Genomic DNA, 21,094 nt, shown 5'->3' with positions numbered 1-21,094 from the left:
CCTGCCGTTTAGCTTCCCCAGCTAATGCACCCAAAACAATGTCCACCTTTCTGGCTTCTGTTAACTCTTGTGACCCCAGTAAACCTTGTATTTGCTGTTCCCAGTCATTATACTTCAAGTCATCATTGGGCCCTTTAAACTTTGGCAGCCAGGGAGCACCAGGGTATACAGGCATCATCATCATTTTTACTTCCCTCCCTGATCTCTGCAGGTGCTCTCAAAACCCGATCCTGCCGGCAACGCCAACATTTCTTGTGATGAGATTTGAACGGGGACGCTATGGGCTGGTGCAACCACAGAGATTTTTATTACAAGGCTGATCAGATTACACGGCACCAGTTAAACCCACTAAATAAAGGTTAAAAAGTCTTAAAACGTCTTTGATAGAAGTGGGTTAAAAGGGGTAAAAGTTTAATAACAAAAGACGAGGATAGCCAAGAGTCTTAAAAGGAGGTTAAAAGTCACTTAAAACAAGGAGTATACGACCAATTTGCGATCCTGCTAGTTGAGCCGCTCGCCTTCCTTGCCGCCTCCTTGTCTTCTTCTCGACTCCGAGGGTACACACACACACCACAGGACAGACCACCTGTTGGCACAGAGACACGCTGCCAGTACGTTGTGCACACAACATCCAATAACCTATACTAAACCGCCGTAGAACATATACCAGAGTGTAACTAATGTCCCCAAGGGATACTTACACTGCTAGGCAGAGCTCCTCACTCTGCCACTACGTGTACTTTGCATTGCAACACTCTTGATTTTCCTCTTATTTCTGCCTGGCGTTCTGTCGGATGCTTGTGGTTCTGATCCCTTCCCTTCTCAAGCCGGCTTCTTCCTGTTAGCACCAAAGTTCTTGTTCCTGCGTCCCTCGTGTCCCGCTCTGTATTCCTCTGAAGTCAGAGTCTTTTCTTCCGGTCTGGGTGCCCACGATTTCAGTTTAAAAGCATGCAATAAAACCAAAAGCAAAATACACAGCAATCATTAAAACAATAAAATCAAGTTATAAATAAAATCATGACATGAATAAAACTCCATAAAAGCATGCATAATAAAACTGTGTAATCAATAAATAACCATAAAATCGATACTTCCGCCTTGTGACAACAGCACATTTTTCTGGTTATATTTTTTGTGTTTTTGCTGTAACAATGTTTATGCTACCTTCGTGGCCAGGTCACTCTCAAAAGGAGATTTCAATTTAAATGAGACTTTTTGCATGGTTCAATAAAGAATATAAACATACACTAATGGAGGCACAAAAATATGATCAACAGTTAAACTACTAAATACCTGACTGCCGATATTAATGCAAGTAAGGTAAGGTATTTAATGACACTGGATGATAACTATATTAACAATACAACTATAAATAAAGTGTTGGTCAACTCTAGTCCCTTTGACAGAATTCTCAAAATTCCTCAGAGACGATGGCCCCTGCATGCTCATGTATTGTGTAGCATCACAATTTAGGGAGTCAGCTTAAATTTCTGAAAGCTATTGAGGCCGGAGACATCTGGAGATGCAATCAAAACACAGCAGAGCCTGCTATTGTTTTCTATTTCAAAACGGAAATGGTCAGGGGGGGAAGGGGAGGACCCATTACTGCTACTAAACATGGTTTCCGTCTTTAGTTTGTATCCCAGACAGGATAAAGGAGCATGAGTGTTAGTTTAAGACCCACACCACTTGTTTTTGGGAACTAATGGACAACGACATACTGTTCACATTTTACCCAAAAACTCCAAGGGACCTTTTGGACATCAGCTCATTTGTTGGTCTTGATGGCAATTATGTTGTTAGTTTTTCTACTCCAGCTAATGAAAAGCTTTGAGGGTTTCTCTGGAGCTGAAAATGAGACGCTGTGCAGCTCTAACGCCTGCTTAACCCTGCATATGGACAGGCTTAGCTTTGAGAGAGCTAGTCAGAGCTGTGACCACAATGGAGGTTATCTGATGACAGTCAGAGAGAGAGAAGAAGAGGATGTGCTGCGTTTGCTTCTCTCACAAATCCAAAGAAAACTACAGGATAGGCCACTTTGGATTGGACTAAAACTGCACAGAGGGGACTGTGTGTTAGCAGACAAGACTCTCAAAGGGTTTAAGTGGATATCTGGGGAGGAAGATTCCCACTACTCCAACTGGGGAAAAGAACCTATCACCACATGCACAGAGGAGAGATGTGTAGGAGTTTATTACACTTCTTTAAGTCCGAAACAACTGAAATGGATTGCTGGATCTTGCAAAACCCCCACTTTTTATGTATGTAAGTTTTATTTTAAGGGAATGTGTAAACCCTTGGCACTGTTTGGGCCTGGAAGAATAACCTACACGGCACCCTTCTCAAAAGAGCCACAAAAAAGTGAAATGCAATTATTTCCACTTGGGACATATGCCGAAGTTGTATGTCATGATCAACAGTCTTACTACTCTGTGTGCATGGGGATGGATAACATCTATCGTTGGACAGTCCCAGGTCCATTTTGCAAAACAGGAAAGCGGAATTGTGCGATCAACAATGGTGAATGTGAACATTTGTGCCTTCAGGATGCAGAAGAGGTTCAATGCATTTGCAAAGAAGGTTACCAACTGGATGAGGATGGACTCACTTGCAGGATGAAAGACTTGTGCGGCTTCGATATCTGTGAGCATCAGTGTGTAATGAGGGAGTCTGCATATTCCTGCAAATGTCCAGATGGCTTTAACCTGGATGCAAACCAACGCAACTGCTCTGACATTGATGAGTGCCAGTCACAGATCTGTGACCATCATTTGTGCATTAATAGTTATGGCAGTTACAAGTGTATGTGTAAAGACGGTTACAAAATGGTTGAGGGTAAATGCAGTGATTTTGATGAGTGTGTGCAGTCAAGATGTGAGCATAGCTGCTCGAACAGTATTGGATCATTTTCTTGTAATTGTAATGAGGGCTTTACTTTATCTGAAGATGGCCACTCTTGTGCAGACATAAATGAATGTGTCGGTAATCTCTGTCATTACAAATGCATCAATACCGTAGGCAGCTTCATGTGCACCTGCCAGCAAGGCTTCCACATGGAGACCGATGGATTGACTTGCGCTCGAGACATGACTAAAACATCAGATGCTTCATCAGATGATCCAGCTGAAGGGGAAATACAAGAAAACTTCACAGATTCTTTAACCAGAGACGAGCTCCAATATCAGTCCCCTCACACTGAAACACCACCTCCAGACCTTGTAAATGTCACACATAGAGATCAGCAGAGCAACACGTTTGCCAAGACAGTTAATTTCAGGGTCATCATCTGCGTCCTTGGTTCAGTCATTCCTCTGCTACTTTTGGTCACAGTGACTGTAGCTATTGCAATTTATAGATGCAGTCGCTCACAAAAAGAAGCCAAGAAAAATACTACTACAGATGGCTATTGTTGGGTGTCCTCTGGTTTGGATCCACGTTTGGAGAAACTATATGAGTCCATCTTGACTGATGACCTATGATATGTCAGTGATGGAAAAGACTGTCATAATGGATTAATACGTTTTTTTATACATTAATTTACGTTATCACAATTTCTAGGTCATGCTATGTGTTGTTGTAAATATTACAAAACAAATAAGAAAAAAAATTAATTTTCCATTGGAAGGTGTTTTGTCTTTAACAGTGACAAGTAAAATGCATAGTAGATTGATCTGAGTTGAACAGTTTAACAGTACATAGTACCATGTTTTTAGTAAACATTTAAATGTTAAGATTAGTTAGGATTAGTTGACATATGTCTTGTTATAACCTTGCATGTTTTCTTCTATTTGCTAATTGACAAAATAATGCAATGTATGGACCTATTTATCAAACCTATGGTCAGCTCCTGGCCAAATAAAATGTGTGTTGTGTTTAATACATTATTCAGAAGGATTCTTAAATTATACGACATGTTTACCTGTACCCCTTTCAGTACCACATGCCACTGCTGTTCGGTGTTAGGCAGTTAATGTGCAGTGGGTTTTGAGGGCAGTGATAGTGACTCAAAACATTAAGTAAGTACAGTTGTGGGTTGAAGAGCGTATACATAAGCTCTGTAAAGCAGAGGGGAGCTGCATCACTATAAACAATACCTTCAAAATGTCACATTGTTTTCACATTGTCATTTGAAGCAGTTCTATTAATACAAAAATCAATAATAGCCACTTTAAATGCATGTCGTGAAGTCACAAGTACATTTGTCTTAAAATTGTATAAAAATGCAGCAGTTATATGCACTTATTTTCCACCATTACCAAATGATGTTTTTGTGCACAAATCCCTCTAGCAAAAGCTCACTTTTTGTTAGTTTTTACATCTGATGCTAGTATTAAAATAATGTATTCATAAGCACATATGCACAAGTGTATCAAATCAATAGGTGTCTATATTATGTGATGATAAAGTCAAAATACAACATAAAACCAAAATAAATAGTTTATTCTGAATACGAAAAGGTTTTTCCTTTATTTGCATACTGGTGAACATTGCCTTCACTAACCATGGAAAATACCAGCAGTCCAGCTTTATCTCATTTCCTTCCTGTCTTTCATTGTCCTGAGGGGTGTTGCTTCCGGAGTATGTCTCCACAGACTCTAAATTCTCCATAACTTTTGTCAGACAACATTATGAGATTATCCACTGCACAACATGACCTGCTTGCAACGTACAGTATTTTTACCAGAGAAGGTAATCACAATGATTATTTGGTTGATTTTTTTATTGTCTGTTAAGACAGGATTTTGCCAGATAGGCTCCTGTAGACCCTTTTGTACTGGGAGTGACTGCATAACTTTACACAAAGAGAGGGCAAATTTTAAAACAGCCAAAGAAGCATGCCATGACAGGAATGGAGAACTGATGACCTTTCAGACTGAGACAGAGGAGAACATTCTTGATAGTTTGAGTCAAGAACTATATGGAAATGTCTGGATTGGACTGTTTTTACCACCTGGCGCCTGCAGCAACCTTTCAGCTCCACTGAGAGATTATGAGTGGACCTCTGGTAGAATGCAAAGCAGCTTTATTCCATTCTTTTGCACCTGGAAAGACAGTCTAAAAGTCTGCTCTCCACACTGTGTGTCTCTTTCAAATGATGGACGGTTGACAGAGAGGCTTTGCACTGACAGAACTGATGGGTATCTGTGCAAAATGAAGCACAAAGATGCATGCCAGACACAGAAATTATCAGATCCAAATGTTTTCCAAAGCTCCAAAGGCTGCTCAGTTGGCCCTTGTGAGCATACCTGCACAGATGTTAAAGGAGGATACAAATGCTCTTGTTTCAGAGGATATAGTCCAGACAGCAACGATCCTCAGCGATGCAAAATTCACTGTTCACAACAGAAATGCCCTGCAGTATGTAAAAGCAGCAGTGCATGCTCCTGTCCTGATGGATATATAAGACATGATAAAGTTTGTGAGGACATTGATGAATGTTCAATGGATGAATGTGAACAAGAGTGTAAAAACACTTTTGGAAGTTTTGTGTGCTTCTGCCAAGAAGGATTTGTACTTAAAGATCAAATCAAATGTATAAAAGCAACGTACAGTGACAGTTTTGGGGTCACAACTCCTAATGGAGTAGGTTTTGTCAAACCAGTAGCCAATAATAATACATTTAAAGGTTCTTCTGCTACTAATGGTGGTTTTCTCTGGATATGGATTTTTCTAGCATTGGCTGTAGTTGTGTTCATTTTTATCATAAGGTTTTATGTGGTTAAGCGTCAGAGGGGCAGAGAACGAAACTTCAATCAACAATCTACTGCCCCTGTGGACAATATTGAGTGTTAAAATGAGAACCACTAACTCTGCTTGTGACTTTTAGCATTTACATTTCGGGAAACTTGTGCAGTTCCATTGCATTTTACAGAAGGTACAATGCAATACTAAAAAGCTACATAACAGAGGGTAACTTCTCTAAATGAGAATAATTCCTTAATTTTGGAGTCCAGGTATTACTTTGTAAAATATAAATACAATTATTGAGAAAAACGGGGGTTCTTTCGGAAGTGGAAGGACTAGGCCACTCAATTTCTCATATGCATTTGCTTATAAAAGCAGCAAACTTAGTAGAGTTGAGAAGAGAAAATTCTGACTGGGACATGGGGTTACCTGAGTAGATGTACTTTTTTTCTTTTAAAGGATGACTTTTTTCACTATAGACACTGATGTTTGTGCATGCGCATTAATTGTGTAAAATATGTATGTAAATATATTCATTTTGTTGTCATCTATGTAACTTATAAATTTGTTTATTCAAAACATTCATTGTTGTTGTCTTCATTCTTATTATTAGAGTGCCACCTAGTGTACTTTGAAACACATTGCAGAAAAGGGGAAAAAATCTGTTACACAACAGTCACAAGTGGCTTCATGATTTCCTGACAAATCTCTTTTTATCATGAATAATGTTGCTGTACATTGAAACATCACATGTAGGAGCACAGTTTGACGTGCATGCTATTTTTAAAAGTTATTGCTTGCGCTATGGTAGATTAAGTTAATTATCTAAGTGCGCATAATGTTCATTCTTTGCTGGGGATCAATGTCCTACTGTACATTTTGCATTTTTTTTTGTGTTATGTATATAGTTAACCTACATTATCTTATATTTAACAAAGCTTAGCGGTCTCTGCTGGACAGTGGTACCGGTCACAGTAACCACAGTTTATCCTTGTCAATTGGATTATCTGCTTAAATGTGCAAGGGCTTTGTTGTTGCTTTATAAACTATAGCGTTATAATTGCCTTGCAGCAACCTGATGAATGCGAGCACTAGATTTTATTTGGATAATCCTACAACAACTGGTTTATATGGCCTGTTGGTCATCTCTCAATTGGAAGTTTGGAGAAAGACATCCTGATGACAACAGTCTACATGTTGAAGTGTCCTTGGGCAAGACTTTGAACCCCAAATGAATGTCCATAGATCCTGATTGGAGATTGGCAATGTAGTCTTTGCCATAAGTGTGTGAGTGTGAAAGGCTGAATTTGACAGTTGTGTAAAAGCATTTTAAGTGGTCTGCAGGCCAGAAAAGTGCTATATAGGTGCAGTCCATTTACCATTTACTCTCTAGTTTCTATACTGGGATTTCTGACACCATTTAAAATGAAAGAAAAAAACATTCAAAACAGGAGCACAGTTGAAAAATTAAAAATGCTCTGTATGGCTTTGGGAACTAACAAGTTAAACTCTGCTCGAGGTTTCTGCCTGTTAAAAGGAAGTTTTTCCTTGCCAATGTGCCGAATATTGCTAAGTGCTACTCATGGTGATTCATGTTGGGCCTCTCTTTAAATAACATAACAAAGAGTCGGTCTAGACCTGCTCTTTTTGTAAAGTGTCTTGAGATAACTCTGGTTATGATTTGGCGCTATACAAATAAAATTTTATTGATTGATTGATGAACTTAATTTAACAAAAGTATATGGTAAACCTAAACGACGCAGAGATTAAAATAGAATATCACAATTGTGAACTTTGAACTATCCAAGGACCCACCAGACTGCTCCTAAACATGAATACCTACATGTAGTCAGTGAGATAACACCAAGGCTGTAAATTAGCAAAACCATAATAACACATTGGCCAAGATCAGTGATGACAGAAAACTTAGAATATGCAAAAGAAAGTGTAACAAAATAGACCAATTAATTTTTATTCATAGACCCATGATGACGTAAACAACGATTACAGATATATGAAGGCATGGTCGAAATCACATTGAACAAGGTCTCAAGAAGCATTTGGTTAGTGACCCATTTTCATACTCACGCACGCATATATATATATATGTGTGTGTGTGTGTGTGTGCGTGTGTGTGACTTAGAGAGAGCATACTATGAAACAGTATGTAGTGTTGATAAGACTGGTTTGTACACACCTAACCTAGATAGCACTGGTTGTGGCTGACATAACCTCACATCGGCTGGTTATGGTCCTTTGTGAAGTTTATCAGCCAATCACAAAAGGAGGAGTTCACCTTTGAGGAGGGAACAAAAAAAGTTTGATTTGGCATATAGTAGGCTATAAGTTTTTTTATTTTTTTATTTACATGAATTGTATTGTTTGCTATTTTTGCTTACTGTTTTGTGTAAAATAGGCTATGTTAATCATAATTGATGCACTCAGGTCTTTTGGTAAGTGTGTGTTACAAAGTTCACTGCATTACAATTCAAATAACCCCTACTTTTACTTTTAACTTTACTCATACGTTTTACAAATGTGGTTTGCAAACAAGTCCATGCCACATGATATTATCATGAAATATTTGAGGGGAGGGAGATATCTGCAGCGCACGACTTTGTATCTTTTGTTCCCTGATTAAAGCCTCGCAAGCAATACCTTTCTCTAGGTTGTGTAAAAGTTATTTCTTTTTCAGCCGTCTCGTGGACCTCTAACCCCAAACATGCTCCTAGCGCTGATACATATATTATCGAGTATCTGGCTAAATAACCCTGTTACAATAGCCTACATGCAACACAGTGTGAAAGTTTAATAAGTTTAATAAAGATTTGTTTTTCTAAAAAAAAAAAAATTTTACGTCAGGGACGTCTGCTAACGTAAACACGGAAACGAGAGTAGTCTCCCCATGCCCCATCCTATCAGAAAGAAGGCGTTCGTAAAAGCTAAAGTTTCATTGGGTTAAAGTTTGACCCCCCCTACGTTGCTCATATAAATAACAACCAAAATCTGCGTCAGCATGTTGAAAGAATACTTGTGAAATAAGTAGCTCGTGTCATACATTTCTATAGTCAGTTCGCTGATTTACATATCCATTTGCTGTGTAAGCTAAAAAGGACATGTCAGAACCAACCAGTAGCATGTCGGTCGACAGTGTCTTTAGGACCCGCTCTCTTGGTGTGGCCGCCGAGGGTCTTCCTGATCAGTATGCCGACGGCAAAGCAGCCAAAGTCTGGGAGCTGTACATCGGAGACACGCAGAGTAGGACGCAGGAATACAAAAGCTGGGTGGTGTCTTTGCTCAAAGAGCAAGGGGTGCGGAGAGTGCTGGATGTAGCGTGCGGAACAGGGTAATGTCTGGCAATGTGGCAGGTTGTGACATGTTAATTCCGCCGTCTCACCAAAGTCCATTAAATAAATAGTTTAGTGAAAAGCATGCCCTGTTGTAGTAGCAAAGTCTTGGTTGCGTATGATGGCTTCATGATTTAAGTTCTGTAGATTTTAGCATGTGTGAAGCTACTAGCCTACTATAATTAAATTGAAAGTTTAAATTATGCATTAAGTGCATGCAGATTTCAGTGCAACCAGTGGTGCTATATCTAGGTAGGCAATCAAATTATGTTTAATGAAACCCATGCAGATTAAAATTGGGCTCCTATTATTACCCTTTTAGATTTGAAAACGGATGTGTCCATTGAAAATACAAAGTGAAGTTGAGTCTCCCCACGTTTATAGCCTGCTGCGAGACGTTAAATTGTTTTAAAATACATCTACGTTCTTGGGCTTGATTTAGCTAATTTAACATTATACATACAAACATACATATATATATTCTTTTAACTGGGTTTTCACTGTGTACAAAATCTGGATTAGGGTAGAGTGTAATGAATTTAAGTGCTGAGTTGCACCATCCACTGTGCCACTTCCAGCCTCCAGCAGCGATCTGTGGTTAAGACCATGAACTAGAACATGTTGTATAAAAGTGTTTTTATGTTACAACTAATTCGGCTTAAATAGCATAAACAAAAGTCCCAAGATGCAAGTGTTTTTATGCAGCTGTGTTGACGCAAGCTGTAGCAGATGTAGGGTGGTCGAACTGGTTCTGGGTTGCTGTAGGTAGTTTTGACTAGTTCACTGCAGTCTGTTTACCTCTGCTGATAGTGTATCTTTGCTCTGGGACAGCATCAAGGACACTGGTTGAACTCATTAAAGAAGATCATATATTATTTTTAACTTGTCTGGCATCTCAGCTCACCTCAATTAGTCAATTTAACTGGAAAAAAATGTCATGTTATCATCATGAACACGGGATATTACAATAATTAAGCATCCATTCAGTCATGCATCAGCTCAGTGAATCCATCTACAAAAATCAGTAATGCTATCATTTGTGTATCAAAAGTAAATATTGTAATGTTTCATAACTTGGAGAGTAAGCACATGGACTCTGACACAATTCCATAGTATTTCTTCGTAACGCCATCTCGGGCCATGTAAACACACTCATAGCAGAATGAGGTTTGAAATAGCTGCACTATTTTTAGCTTTCTAAATGTGCAAGTCATCAGCAAAATTTGCAAGGGCAGAAAAAGCTGGCCATGCTCACAAATAAGGAATCAACATTATGTGTAGATGAACTAATCTGAACCATAAAGGGTTCTATTTCTGCTTTTGCCTTAAACCAAAGTGAATCAAAGCTCATAAAATACTTTTCCTTTATTTCATGTAAAGAGTATAATTTTAGCTACCCTGCATTCTCCGTGATGGTTTGGGTCTCTTACGGCATACTTCCAATTGCTTTGTGTATTTGTTGAATAATATATTATCAACTAACAATAACTAACGACTAAGTTAATGTTGGTGATTGCACTGTGCATTAACTGATATTGACTTACTATTTGCACAAGAGCCAAAATGCAAGGAGTGTCCAAACAAAACCCAACTGCCTCAGGTCAGGTTTAAGCACGGATTAATGTGTCTGGCAAGGCTTTCTAAGAGCTACTCACTATTAAATATAATCTCTGTATACCTGTTAAATATTCACCTCTAACACATTTCATAGCGCTTGAAAGATGAAAAGATTTAGATGACAAAAATGTTGACATGTTTTACTTAATTCCTAGCCCAAATGAAACTTGTTTTGGTCCAAATTAAACACTGTAAGTGTACTCACTCTAATCATTCTCTTATTTAGTCACAATCAAAGGAAGGATCATTTGAGGGTCTTCCCTTGAGACAATCTTATAAAATGTTATCAGAACGTCTTCAGTTATATTCTTTTAGACAGCAAGATAAAGTTAATAAAATCACAATTGCTTGTCTTTTAAGAAAGGTGTGTCTCATCTCCTTGTTATCAGCAGAGGTTATGCTTTTTTAAAGTAAACATGTATTTACATTGTATATGTTTTTTTTATTTTGCAGAGTTGACTCCATTATGTTGGTGGAGGAGGGATTTAATATGGTGAGCGTGGATGCAAGCGACAAAATGCTCAAGTATGCGCTGAAGTCAAGATGGGAGAGAAGAAAAGAACCAGCTTTTGACCAGTGGGGTAGGGCCTTTTAAAAATGTATGATCAAATTGTCATGATTATTAAAGTTACTGTTTTCTCAGACAGAGTATCAGATCATGTATGTTTTCTTCTTTGGTTGTTCCTTTACCTTTCACAGTGATTGAGGAGGCCAACTGGTTGACCTTATCAGAAGATATCAAGAAACCAAAGAATGGCTTTGATGCTGTTATTTGCCTTGGCAACTCGTTTGCCCACTTACCAGACTTTAAAGGTACCTTAGAGAAAAAAGGAACAAGTTATTACTTAATTAGACTCTCTCCAACTCAATTTTTCAAAAAATGTTTCCTGTATTTCTACTTAACCACAATCCATTGTCAAGCCACCTGTGTAATCCCTCATCCAAACAATGTCATTTTAAACATTTTGTGTATTGTGAATGACCCTTTAAGTTATGCTGAATTGCTCTCAGGGGACCAGAGTGACCAAAAATTGGCCCTTCAGAACATTGCTAGTATGGTCAGACCGGGGGGTATCCTGATCATTGACCACCGCAACTATGACTACATCCTCGAGACTGGCCAGGCACCACAAGGAAAAAATATCTACTATAAGGTATGAAGGTCTCTGAAAAGAGGTATGTCTGCTTAGTGTGAAAACACTTCTTCATTAAGGTGGTTTCACTGAGTCTGATAGCTTTCATAGAAGTGTGTCATAAAAGCTCAAATTCTCCACAAAACAGATTTGGCTGGGCTTGGTTGGAAGCCAGAGAGGGATCAAATAACCTGTAAAATGGGTTGTGGTTCCCTTTCTTTGCTGTCGAATGAAAATTATTCAGTTGGTGGCCTAACGTGTTGCAGGGAATTCTTGTGGCTGTAGACATCCATTCAACAGCAACAAGGACTGTTAAATGTAGAAATTACTATCTGGGAGAAACTGAAGAGAAGTGTGAGGGCATTTGTTTATTTTAATATGTTAACTGATGGAAATACTGATTTATCGTTGATGGTTTAAATAATGACTGTGTTGTTTCCTTCGGTAAAATGCTACAGATATGCATATGCAGTGTTGCCTAATTTTAGTTTTTTGTCTCAACCAGGGAAAGTGGTCTCATAGAAATAGAAAGAAATATTCTCTATATAAAATTGTTTGCCAAGGATGTAGTACCCTTGACTTCCAGCTAAGACTTTATTGTCCATGTGCTGCATTGTTTCCAGTCCGATTAGCAACTTATGCAACAGTATACGTAAAGTATGTATGCTCATGTAATTTCTTGGTTCATTAAATCCCCTGTAGCAGCGCCCATTCATCTGTTTCTGGTGAGTCTCAGTTTTACTGTATATGGTAAGTTACACAGAGACTGCACTCTGGCTTCCTAAGGCGGTATGAATTAACAGGTCTTAAGTTTACCAAAACAACATCATGATGCAGATTTCAGTCAGACAACTCACGTTGTTATAGCTGGAAATGTTAATTGCAGAAGCAGAACATAGCTTGTGTTTGGTATCTATTTTCCGACCTCATCACTCCTTGCTTAATTATGTTACATGCAGAAATTGAGGTGGGATGAGATAATATCTTAAACCCCCTATTCGGAGCCTGCAGTTGGATTCTGGGGTGGTGGTGGGGCTGAAAGTAAGAGCTCAGTACTGGTGCAGGGCAGCGATGGCAATGACAGAGCAGAGGGAGAGACAGGAAATCTTGCAGCTTAAATAGACCGCCAATTGCGAGGAAGTGTTTGTCAGGTGATGTGGAAGTTATATTTAATAATTAATATAAATTATTAAATCAGTGCAGCTCGAGTTGTCTGCTTGAACTAGCTCGCAGGCGTCGCCCCATTTGTAAAAAGAAAAAAAATGTAAGCTATGTCAGGTCTTTCCCCAAGAGGAGAATAATACTTTTAAAATGCTTATTTGTGGAACGGAGGGGAGATAGATCATTTCTGATGCCTGTGAGGAAGTCAGGGATATCTGAAAGCTGAACACCTTACCCAGCACAGTGTCAGGTAAATTTGTCGCTCAAGTGGAAATGTTTGATCTATGACGGAGTCTTAGCTGAACTTGCATGCAGATATCTTTCTATAGAGATTAATAAAAAGCTAAATCATTGTCAGATCACTGCGGATGGGGCCCAGGATGGCATCACAGCGGAATGCGTTCTGCTTACTTTTGCTCTCATTGGAATAAAGTAAGATTATCCAATATTTACAAGGATGTGAACCCTAATTGTGTGGGATGTAACCACTCTCCAGCACTCTCTACACATGTTTTGGACTCAAATTGAAATCCATGACTCCCCCTTTTAATGCTCATTGTATTTAATCTGTTTTAAACTGTGTAAAAATAGAAAATTTAGTATGTTAGAATTGAGAAGTAATCTTGAGTGTCTTATACCCATCAACCTGTTTCGTGTGTGTGTGTGTGTGTGTGTGTGTGTGTGTGTGTGTTTCAGAGTGATCTTACTCAGGACATCTCCACCTCAGTGCTGTGGGTCAACAGCAAGCCCCATATGATCACTTTGGACTACACCATCCATGTGCCCAAGGCCACCCTCCACAATCTTCCTGAAGTCAGGTAGGTCAGGAGTGTTAAAGTGCAACGACACTTTGCATGTTCTACTTTCATGGTACAGGAGACTCCTCAATAGATGATAGCAAAAATCCATTAATCATTGAAAAATAGATATTGATGGTTAAACCGAAACCCACTGCTACTTACCAGTGCTTGACAGTATGCAGAAAAAAATGTCTTATTTTGGCATATATCATTATGTTTTAATGTCTCCATCACTCAATCAATTTTTACTTCTATAGCGACAAATCACAACAGAAGTTATGTCATCACACTTAACATATAGAGCAGGTCTAGACCGTACTCTTTGTAATATTATTTACAGAGACCCAACATTAATCCGCCAATGAGCAAGCTTTTAGCAACAGTGGCAAGGAAAAAACACATTTTAATAGGCAGAAACCTCAACGGGACTTATTGGACCAGAGAGCATGTGAATATGTTAGAGAGTGCTTACACATAGGATACAATACTTCTCCATGCATAACACAAATGTTACACTTAAACATTTCAGTTAAGTGTACACTGAATTCAATTTTTTTGTCACCGCTTCACATTGACATCAGATAGCCTTGTCCCTCGGCACTATGTCTTGCTCTGCACATCAACCCTGTATACTTATGAGCAGTGAAAGGCATATACATAAACTGAAATGTTTGTTTATATTTAGGACTCTTTTAAGTGGCTAAAGTAAGTGGTACTGGTTGCCCTTTCTGCAGCAGTGCTTATCAGAATCAGAATCAGCTTTATTGGCCAAGTATGTGGGCACATACAAGGATTTTGACTCGGTTTTCTTACAGCCACACTTACTTAACAGACATACTAAACTTAAAAAGAAGGACAGGTAAGACAAGGTAACACAGACACGTAGACACTAAAAACTAAATCTTAAACTACTATTTACTTACCTATGGATACAAAAAAGACTTAGATCTCTATGTAACCAGGGGGACATTGTTGTGCAGCAATTTCAGCACAAAGTAAAAAAGACTGCAAAATATAAAAAATTTTAGTATAAAAATAGCAATGAAAAGAAATAGATAATCTTCAAAACAAATATACTAAATGTTACACAAGATCAAATCTCAAGCCTAGGCAAGTGTTTATGATTAATAAATTGATTTATCAGTCTTCCCCATAGTATTATTATTGTTGCTGCTAATGCTAATAGTAGATCTGTTGACTTCAACTGTTACAATTACGATTACTATCATTACTCTGCTTCTCGCGCTAATTTATTTTTTGCTAATTTTCACACTAATGTACCACTATTATTGACATTGTAACCATAAGTATGTATTACCTGTTGTTGTTGATGTAACAAGGACATATGATGTTGTTGTAACAAGAACAAATGTTGTTGTCGATGTAACAAGTACATATGTTGTTGTTGTAACAAGAACATGTGTTGTTGTTGCTCTCTTTGCCTGTCTCTATCCTGCATCCCATCCAGTCGAGGCAGATGGCTATTCAACATAGGTCTTCTGCTCGAGGTTTCTGCCTGTTAAAAGGAAGTTTTTCCTTGCCAATGTGCCGAATATTGCTACTAAGTGCTACTCATGGTGATTCATGTTGGGCCTCTCTTTAAATAACATAACAAAGAGTCGGTCTAGACCTGCTCTTTTTGTAAAGTGTCTTGAGATAACTCTGGTTATGATTTGGCGCTATACAAATAAAATGTGATTGAGTGATTGATTTATTAATGTTGATGATATTGCACATAATTCCCCCTTATTGCATATTATGCAAAGCACGAGTCTATGAAATGTATAAGGATGGATGTGCCTTAACTTGGCTGTTGCTCTTTTTTCCATGAGCAACAGTACAATAAATTGAAAAAGATTGACACTGAACTTCATACCCTAATAAAGCAATAACATTTGATAATATATTTTAAGTTTACAAACTCCATACAAGGGTTGTTTTTTCAGTGTAATGTTTTCTGAAATTTGTCACTGTCAGGCTCAATGGACTTTCTCACCAGTATAACCGTGTCACGTAATTCACATTCATAATGGCCTTTTGTTGAGTGTTTAGAGGAAATCTAATGTGTGCATGCTATATCTGTCATCCACAGTAAATTCCGTCTGTCCTATTATCCTCATCGTCTGGAAAGCTTTAAAACTTTGCTGAAAGAGGCCTTTAATGGCAAAATGGAGCACAGTGTCTACGGGGATTTCAGCACTTACGTCCCTGGCCAGACCCAGGCCCCATGCTACTTCATCCATGTCTGTAAGAAGACAGTCTGAGATTCCAAACCACCAACATTCTGCACAAACCAAAACACCCTGCTAGGCAAATAATAGCTCTGGCTCAACATACTACTACAATTCTTCAGATATGGGCAAAATGATGTTCGAATATAATGTTTTAAAAATGTTTCTTCAAGGTTTTCTGTGAAATACAGTAAGCTAAAAAATTTATTTCAGAATGCTGGAAAATACACAAGAATAAGAGTTTCATAAATTGACTCTTTTTTGTTCCTTTACCTTAGTAATGAGCATCACTTAAGCCCCTTAAATCATCCTGATACTTTGTGACCACAGTGGCTGTGCTAGTTGATAGCTGGCATTGTGGCCATTCATAGATATTCATAAAATTTGCTTAATTTTCTCTAATATTTTTGTCTTTTTGGTTTCTCTTAAACAATGTCTTTTTTAAAGTTTGAAGAACATAGTCAAAAGAGAGATAAAATGCAACAAAAAACTTAGATGAAAAATGTATTCCAAATGTATTGGACCACTGTTTCTCACAAGTTGTATCTTTGTAAGTTGCTCATAAGTTGCTATTATTCTTTGTCTGTTTGCTTCTTGCCTCTCTGAACTTTGATATCCACAATTAACAAGTTTTTTGAAATGGTGCTTTACATTAGTGATAATGGCTTACTTCACGTAAGTAAGTATAAGGTGCTAAGATATATTCATCGACAATTTTTTTTACATTTTCCCATAAAAGTCTTAAAACACAGATAAAGCATCAGCGTTTTGTGAGTACAGTAGTCTTTTCAGCCAAATATGACAGCTTAAAGGCAGTACTGGTTGGTCCTAAAGTCAAAGCAGGAAGTACTTAACTACCTCACTAAATAAACATCTAAATGACCACTGACTTTTCTAAAGCTGAAAATGATCCAAGAAAAATACAAAAAAAAAAATCACTTCAGGAATATTCAAGAAGCAGAACACTATAATTTGGGTTCAAAAAATGGTTCAAAGTACTGACAATTGCATTACTGTTAACCATTGTATAATGTAAACCTGACAGATTTTTAAACTCTTATCAACCAAAGAAGATGTCTCAAGTAAATTTACCCAAATGATGAGAGGAACATAACAGAGAGAATCACTTTGCTCTGTTATCCAGGTTTAAATAACATTTGCTTAGATATTAAATTGAAAAAAATAAATGAGTGAATCTATCTGTTGTGCCAATGTTTGGAGTAGAACTAAATGTACGTTATATGATATAATGCAGTGAGAATGGCTGGATAAGAGTGAGTTTGAAAGTTCATGTAGATAAAAGTATTTTCAGAAAATACTTATGTTTTCGAACGTGTAAAAAAAATCAGAATGGAAAAATTTACTTTGAGATTCTTGCATGAAATAAAAAAACTCACAATATGTGGCCTGAATTTCACCTTTTTATTTTTCGTGGTGTTTCTGTGACAATTTGTGCATACAGTAGACCTTATAATAAGTGTAATATAGCATTTGTTTTCTATGTCCACTTTAGGTCCAAAGTGTGTGTGTGTATGTGTGTGTGTATTTATATATCATACATCGTAAATCGCTTTGTTATTTTTAGGACAGAGGACATGATTTATGTTGCTACATGTACTATAGTGGTAACTAACTAATGAAACTTAATGTCTGCATTTTTTTATCTTTCATCAGTTTTTAAATTGTTGTATGACTGTACTGTTCGAAAAAAATGTTGAAATACCCAATACCCACATATTGGGTATTCATCTGCCTTAATCTAAGTGCTGGGTACATGTCTGACACAAGACAGTGCTATTTCATTACATTTCACTTCGAAGGTACAGACTACACAGATGAGGAACAAATTCTAGTATACTTCTGCTTTTTGTCTTTCTGCATAATACATTTTATCATTACACCATTGTGAAATGTCCAGTTTGATTGAAATGACTGTGGTCTGATCTCATTTATGTTTCTTGTGATTGCTAAACTGCTATCTTGCTTTTAATATCCAAGGCCTTCACAATTTGTTGCCTTACATAAACTTTATATAGGAGAAAACGGAAGGGTCACTGTTTTTAACTTTTAGCTTTCTTTCTAGACACTGGAGCAACACATTAAAATTCAAGCAACTTAAAAGTTCTTAGTCTTTATAAAACATAAGCTTCTTCACTGTCTGACGTGTATGTATGACATTTTCTGCCTGAATATAAACTTGCTTACCATCATCCAGCAATGCTTTCATAGAGTGGAGCATCTGGAGCTTAACTCACACATGTCTCGAGGTTTGTTATAAGACTCAGTTGATGAATGTGCAAGTAGCTGATACAGAAACATAGCTGTCCTGTTTTCCTTTTCTCCAGTCAAAGTGGTCAACCATGATTGGCTGGATAGGCAGCAATGAGATAGCCTTTAAAGGAGAGGAGAAGAAAAAACATTCAAGTTAATTTATATCATATGTATTTGTTAGAAACTTTAAGTTTGGATTTGAGAAGAAAGGGGTTTTGGAGAGATACAAGTGTATCGGAATTCTACAAATCACAAGGTATTTTTGCAATTAATTTTTGTAAAGACTTAACGAACATGTTATAATGTGCTAATAAGTAAGCTGGTATAGGAACATTTTGTTGCCTTTGGGCAGAACCAGGCTAGCTGTTTCCCTATAGCTTCCAGTCCTTAAGGTAAGCTAAAGAATGCTGAAATTAGTTTCATATTAGCAGGATATAAATCAGCTAACTCTGGAAAAGACAGAGAATAAAGACATTTTCAGAATGTGGCACCAAGGCAGACAGAAGAACTTCTGTCAGCCAGGTAAGATTTAAACCTCTGGAGAGCGGTACCTTTAAAATCGACTCAGTGCTCAAAATGATGTGTGGTTGTGCGTGCGTGTGTCTGTGTGCGGATGCAGAAAAGCAAGGCTAAAATGTTACAGCAGCCTCTTTTCATACTAGTGGGTTGCATGAACGTTTTTATTGACCAAAATAACATAAGCCATGATAGCTAACTCGCTGTTATTGATAATATAAATTACAATTTGAGCTGGCTTACAGTAAAGTAAGCATATTGGATGGATTATATGGGTTTTGCATTGCTATAGGTTAGGGCTGGATGTTTTTTTTGTTCATTTGACTCACTTTTCAGTTTGTACATGCACATACATAACCCTGCATCTACACCAATGAAGACTACCTGCATTGGAGTTATGCCTCCTGAATTGTCAAACATTGATGATGTCTCAGTGTACGGACAGTACTTAGGTGTGTTATTTTCCTTTGTTCTTTATGGGCTTACTGTAAAGTATTATATTGCAATAGATGCATGATTTTACATTTCATACGTTGCTATATTCTGCTATGTCAGTGTTGTACTGTTGTTGTAATTTTCTCTCATTGTCTTATTGAGAATTTCTCCTTGGGCATCAATAAAGTTATTGTTATTGTTATTGTTGTATGGCTTTGTTTAGATTTTTTTTAGCTTTCAGTCCCTCTTGTTTTAACCAATGTAATAATAATAATAATAATAATAATATGCCTTCCAGGAAATCTGCATTTCAATGCAAATATAACTTCCTTAAAGGGGCTATGTAAGATTTTACATGTATTCATCAATCAAATATCATTTTTTATTGCCAATGTGTGAAGGGATAGTAGAGGAACAGATCAATTGAAACCTTCCCCAACTTCCTGCATTGCTTCTAACAGCCTGTGGGCTGATTTTTATGTAAAGCACTCGGGCCGTTTTTTCCGCGAAACAAGAGGATGTGACATATCTGAGCGTTCCCATGTACCTCTCCCGAGAGCTCATTCTAACGCCACGACAGTCAACAGTGTGCAACACGAGACAAAGCAAGCTATGAAATGGAGACGTATTATGCTAACAAACCACAGCACCCACAACAACACCTACACAAACTACACACAATAATAAAAAACAAAAATAAGTTTTATCTAGTGAAGCCCGTCAGACCAAACAGGAATGTGACCGACTTCAGGGGAAAAACAAGAGTCAACATCGTCAACATTTTTCTCTCACAGCACAAGTGCTTCATCCCAGCTCTCTCCGACCACCCTGCCCCGCCTGGCTAATGTTCGCTAATGCCTGTGATGATTTGCTGGTTCGCCAGCGTTATTTGCCATTTGGTTACAAAGCACAATGCCGGAGTCAGCCAGTGTATTTGTTAGAGCTTGTTGGCTAACCTTAGCCTGCCGCTAACATTATGACTACCGATATACTATCTGAATGTGTATGTCAGTGTTGTCAGTCTAGCTTGACAAATAACTTCGGCGCCTAACATGATACTAACTTAGGTATTATGACAAACAGTGTTGATTTTGGACAACATGATGCTGGTCAACATGATAAGGTCAATGAACGTGACGTCAGTGAAAAGTAAACAGAGCCGATGAGTTCCGAGACGGAGCATGCTCAGTTTCATGTGTCTTCGGAAAAAACCCCGGTTGCTTGTTCCCAATACTATGGCTGCTTCCCAAGTCTCTTATTTGATAGCTCCTCGCTCCTTGTCCGAACCGGAAGTAGTTCCGGAGCCGCCATATTGAGGACCGTCTCAAAGCTCTTATCGCTGCTCGGAGGAGCGAGGATAGAGGAGGGAGTTCCGAGGAGCAATAAGCGAGGATACACGAGAACAGCCTCCACTCTTAAATTGCATCCATGTTTCCTTCACTTGCGTCGTTCACTTGTGTCTTAGTCCCTCCCACCAGAGATGCATGGAGAGACGCGAGGAAACCAGGAGAGGAGAGAGGAAACGAGGGAATGTTTTTAAAGAGACATGAGACATCCTTTCCGATGAAGCGTCACGTGCTGCGACGTTCGTTTGTGATCATCGCGTCAATTGATCACCGCTGGATCAGCTGTCAGTCTGCTTTAACAGCTGTTTCTGTCTGCACACATGTGCACTGTATTAATTCTAATAAAACACACAGTAACAGTGTTTTCTACGGTGGCCGGCAGGGGCAAACACGCTGCAACAGCCCAAACGATTTCGATTAGAAGAAACAAGCAGCAAATTCTGAAACGATGTAAAATAAAACACATGAAAAGTCCGAAACAAATTCACAACTTTTGTTGAGACACGGCTCCTGATCAACTGATAGCTTTGCTAAAGTAACCGCTGCTAATTG

At 38.1% G+C, this 21,094-nt stretch overlaps 3 protein-coding genes across 3 annotated transcripts; all 3 read left to right on the top strand.

Moving 5' to 3' along the window:
• The first annotated feature begins 1,713 nt into the window (after window positions 1-1,713).
• LOC138591491 (complement component C1q receptor-like) lies at window positions 1,714-4,405 on the top strand. Its single transcript, XM_069662108.1, has one exon. It carries the CDS (start codon window positions 1,785-1,787, stop codon window positions 3,477-3,479), a length of 1,695 nt encoding a protein of 564 aa, XP_069518209.1. The 5' UTR covers window positions 1,714-1,784; the 3' UTR covers window positions 3,480-4,405.
• A 276-nt stretch (window positions 4,406-4,681) lies between these two features.
• On the top strand, window positions 4,682-6,266 carry LOC138591669 (thrombomodulin-like). Its single transcript, XM_069662329.1, has one exon. It carries the CDS (start codon window positions 4,699-4,701, stop codon window positions 5,791-5,793), a length of 1,095 nt encoding a protein of 364 aa, XP_069518430.1. The 5' UTR covers window positions 4,682-4,698; the 3' UTR covers window positions 5,794-6,266.
• Window positions 6,267-8,707: 2,441 nt separating this feature from the next.
• Window positions 8,708-18,095, top strand: gnmt (glycine N-methyltransferase). Its single transcript, XM_069662216.1, has 6 exons — window positions 8,708-9,031; window positions 11,103-11,230; window positions 11,349-11,462; window positions 11,661-11,803; window positions 13,640-13,761; window positions 15,836-18,095. Exons 1-6 carry the CDS (start codon window positions 8,802-8,804, stop codon window positions 16,005-16,007), a joined length of 909 nt encoding a protein of 302 aa, XP_069518317.1. The 5' UTR covers window positions 8,708-8,801; the 3' UTR covers window positions 16,008-18,095.
• Window positions 18,096-21,094: the final 2,999 nt, after the last annotated feature.

The sequence above is a fragment of the Semicossyphus pulcher genome, unplaced genomic scaffold (genome assembly GCF_022749685.1).
Source record: "Semicossyphus pulcher isolate SPU_LCO1_2020_fin unplaced genomic scaffold, fSemPul1.0.p SCAF_14, whole genome shotgun sequence".
NCBI lineage: Eukaryota > Metazoa > Chordata > Actinopteri > Labriformes > Labridae > Semicossyphus > Semicossyphus pulcher.
This window is presented reverse-complemented; position numbering and strand designations above follow the sequence as displayed.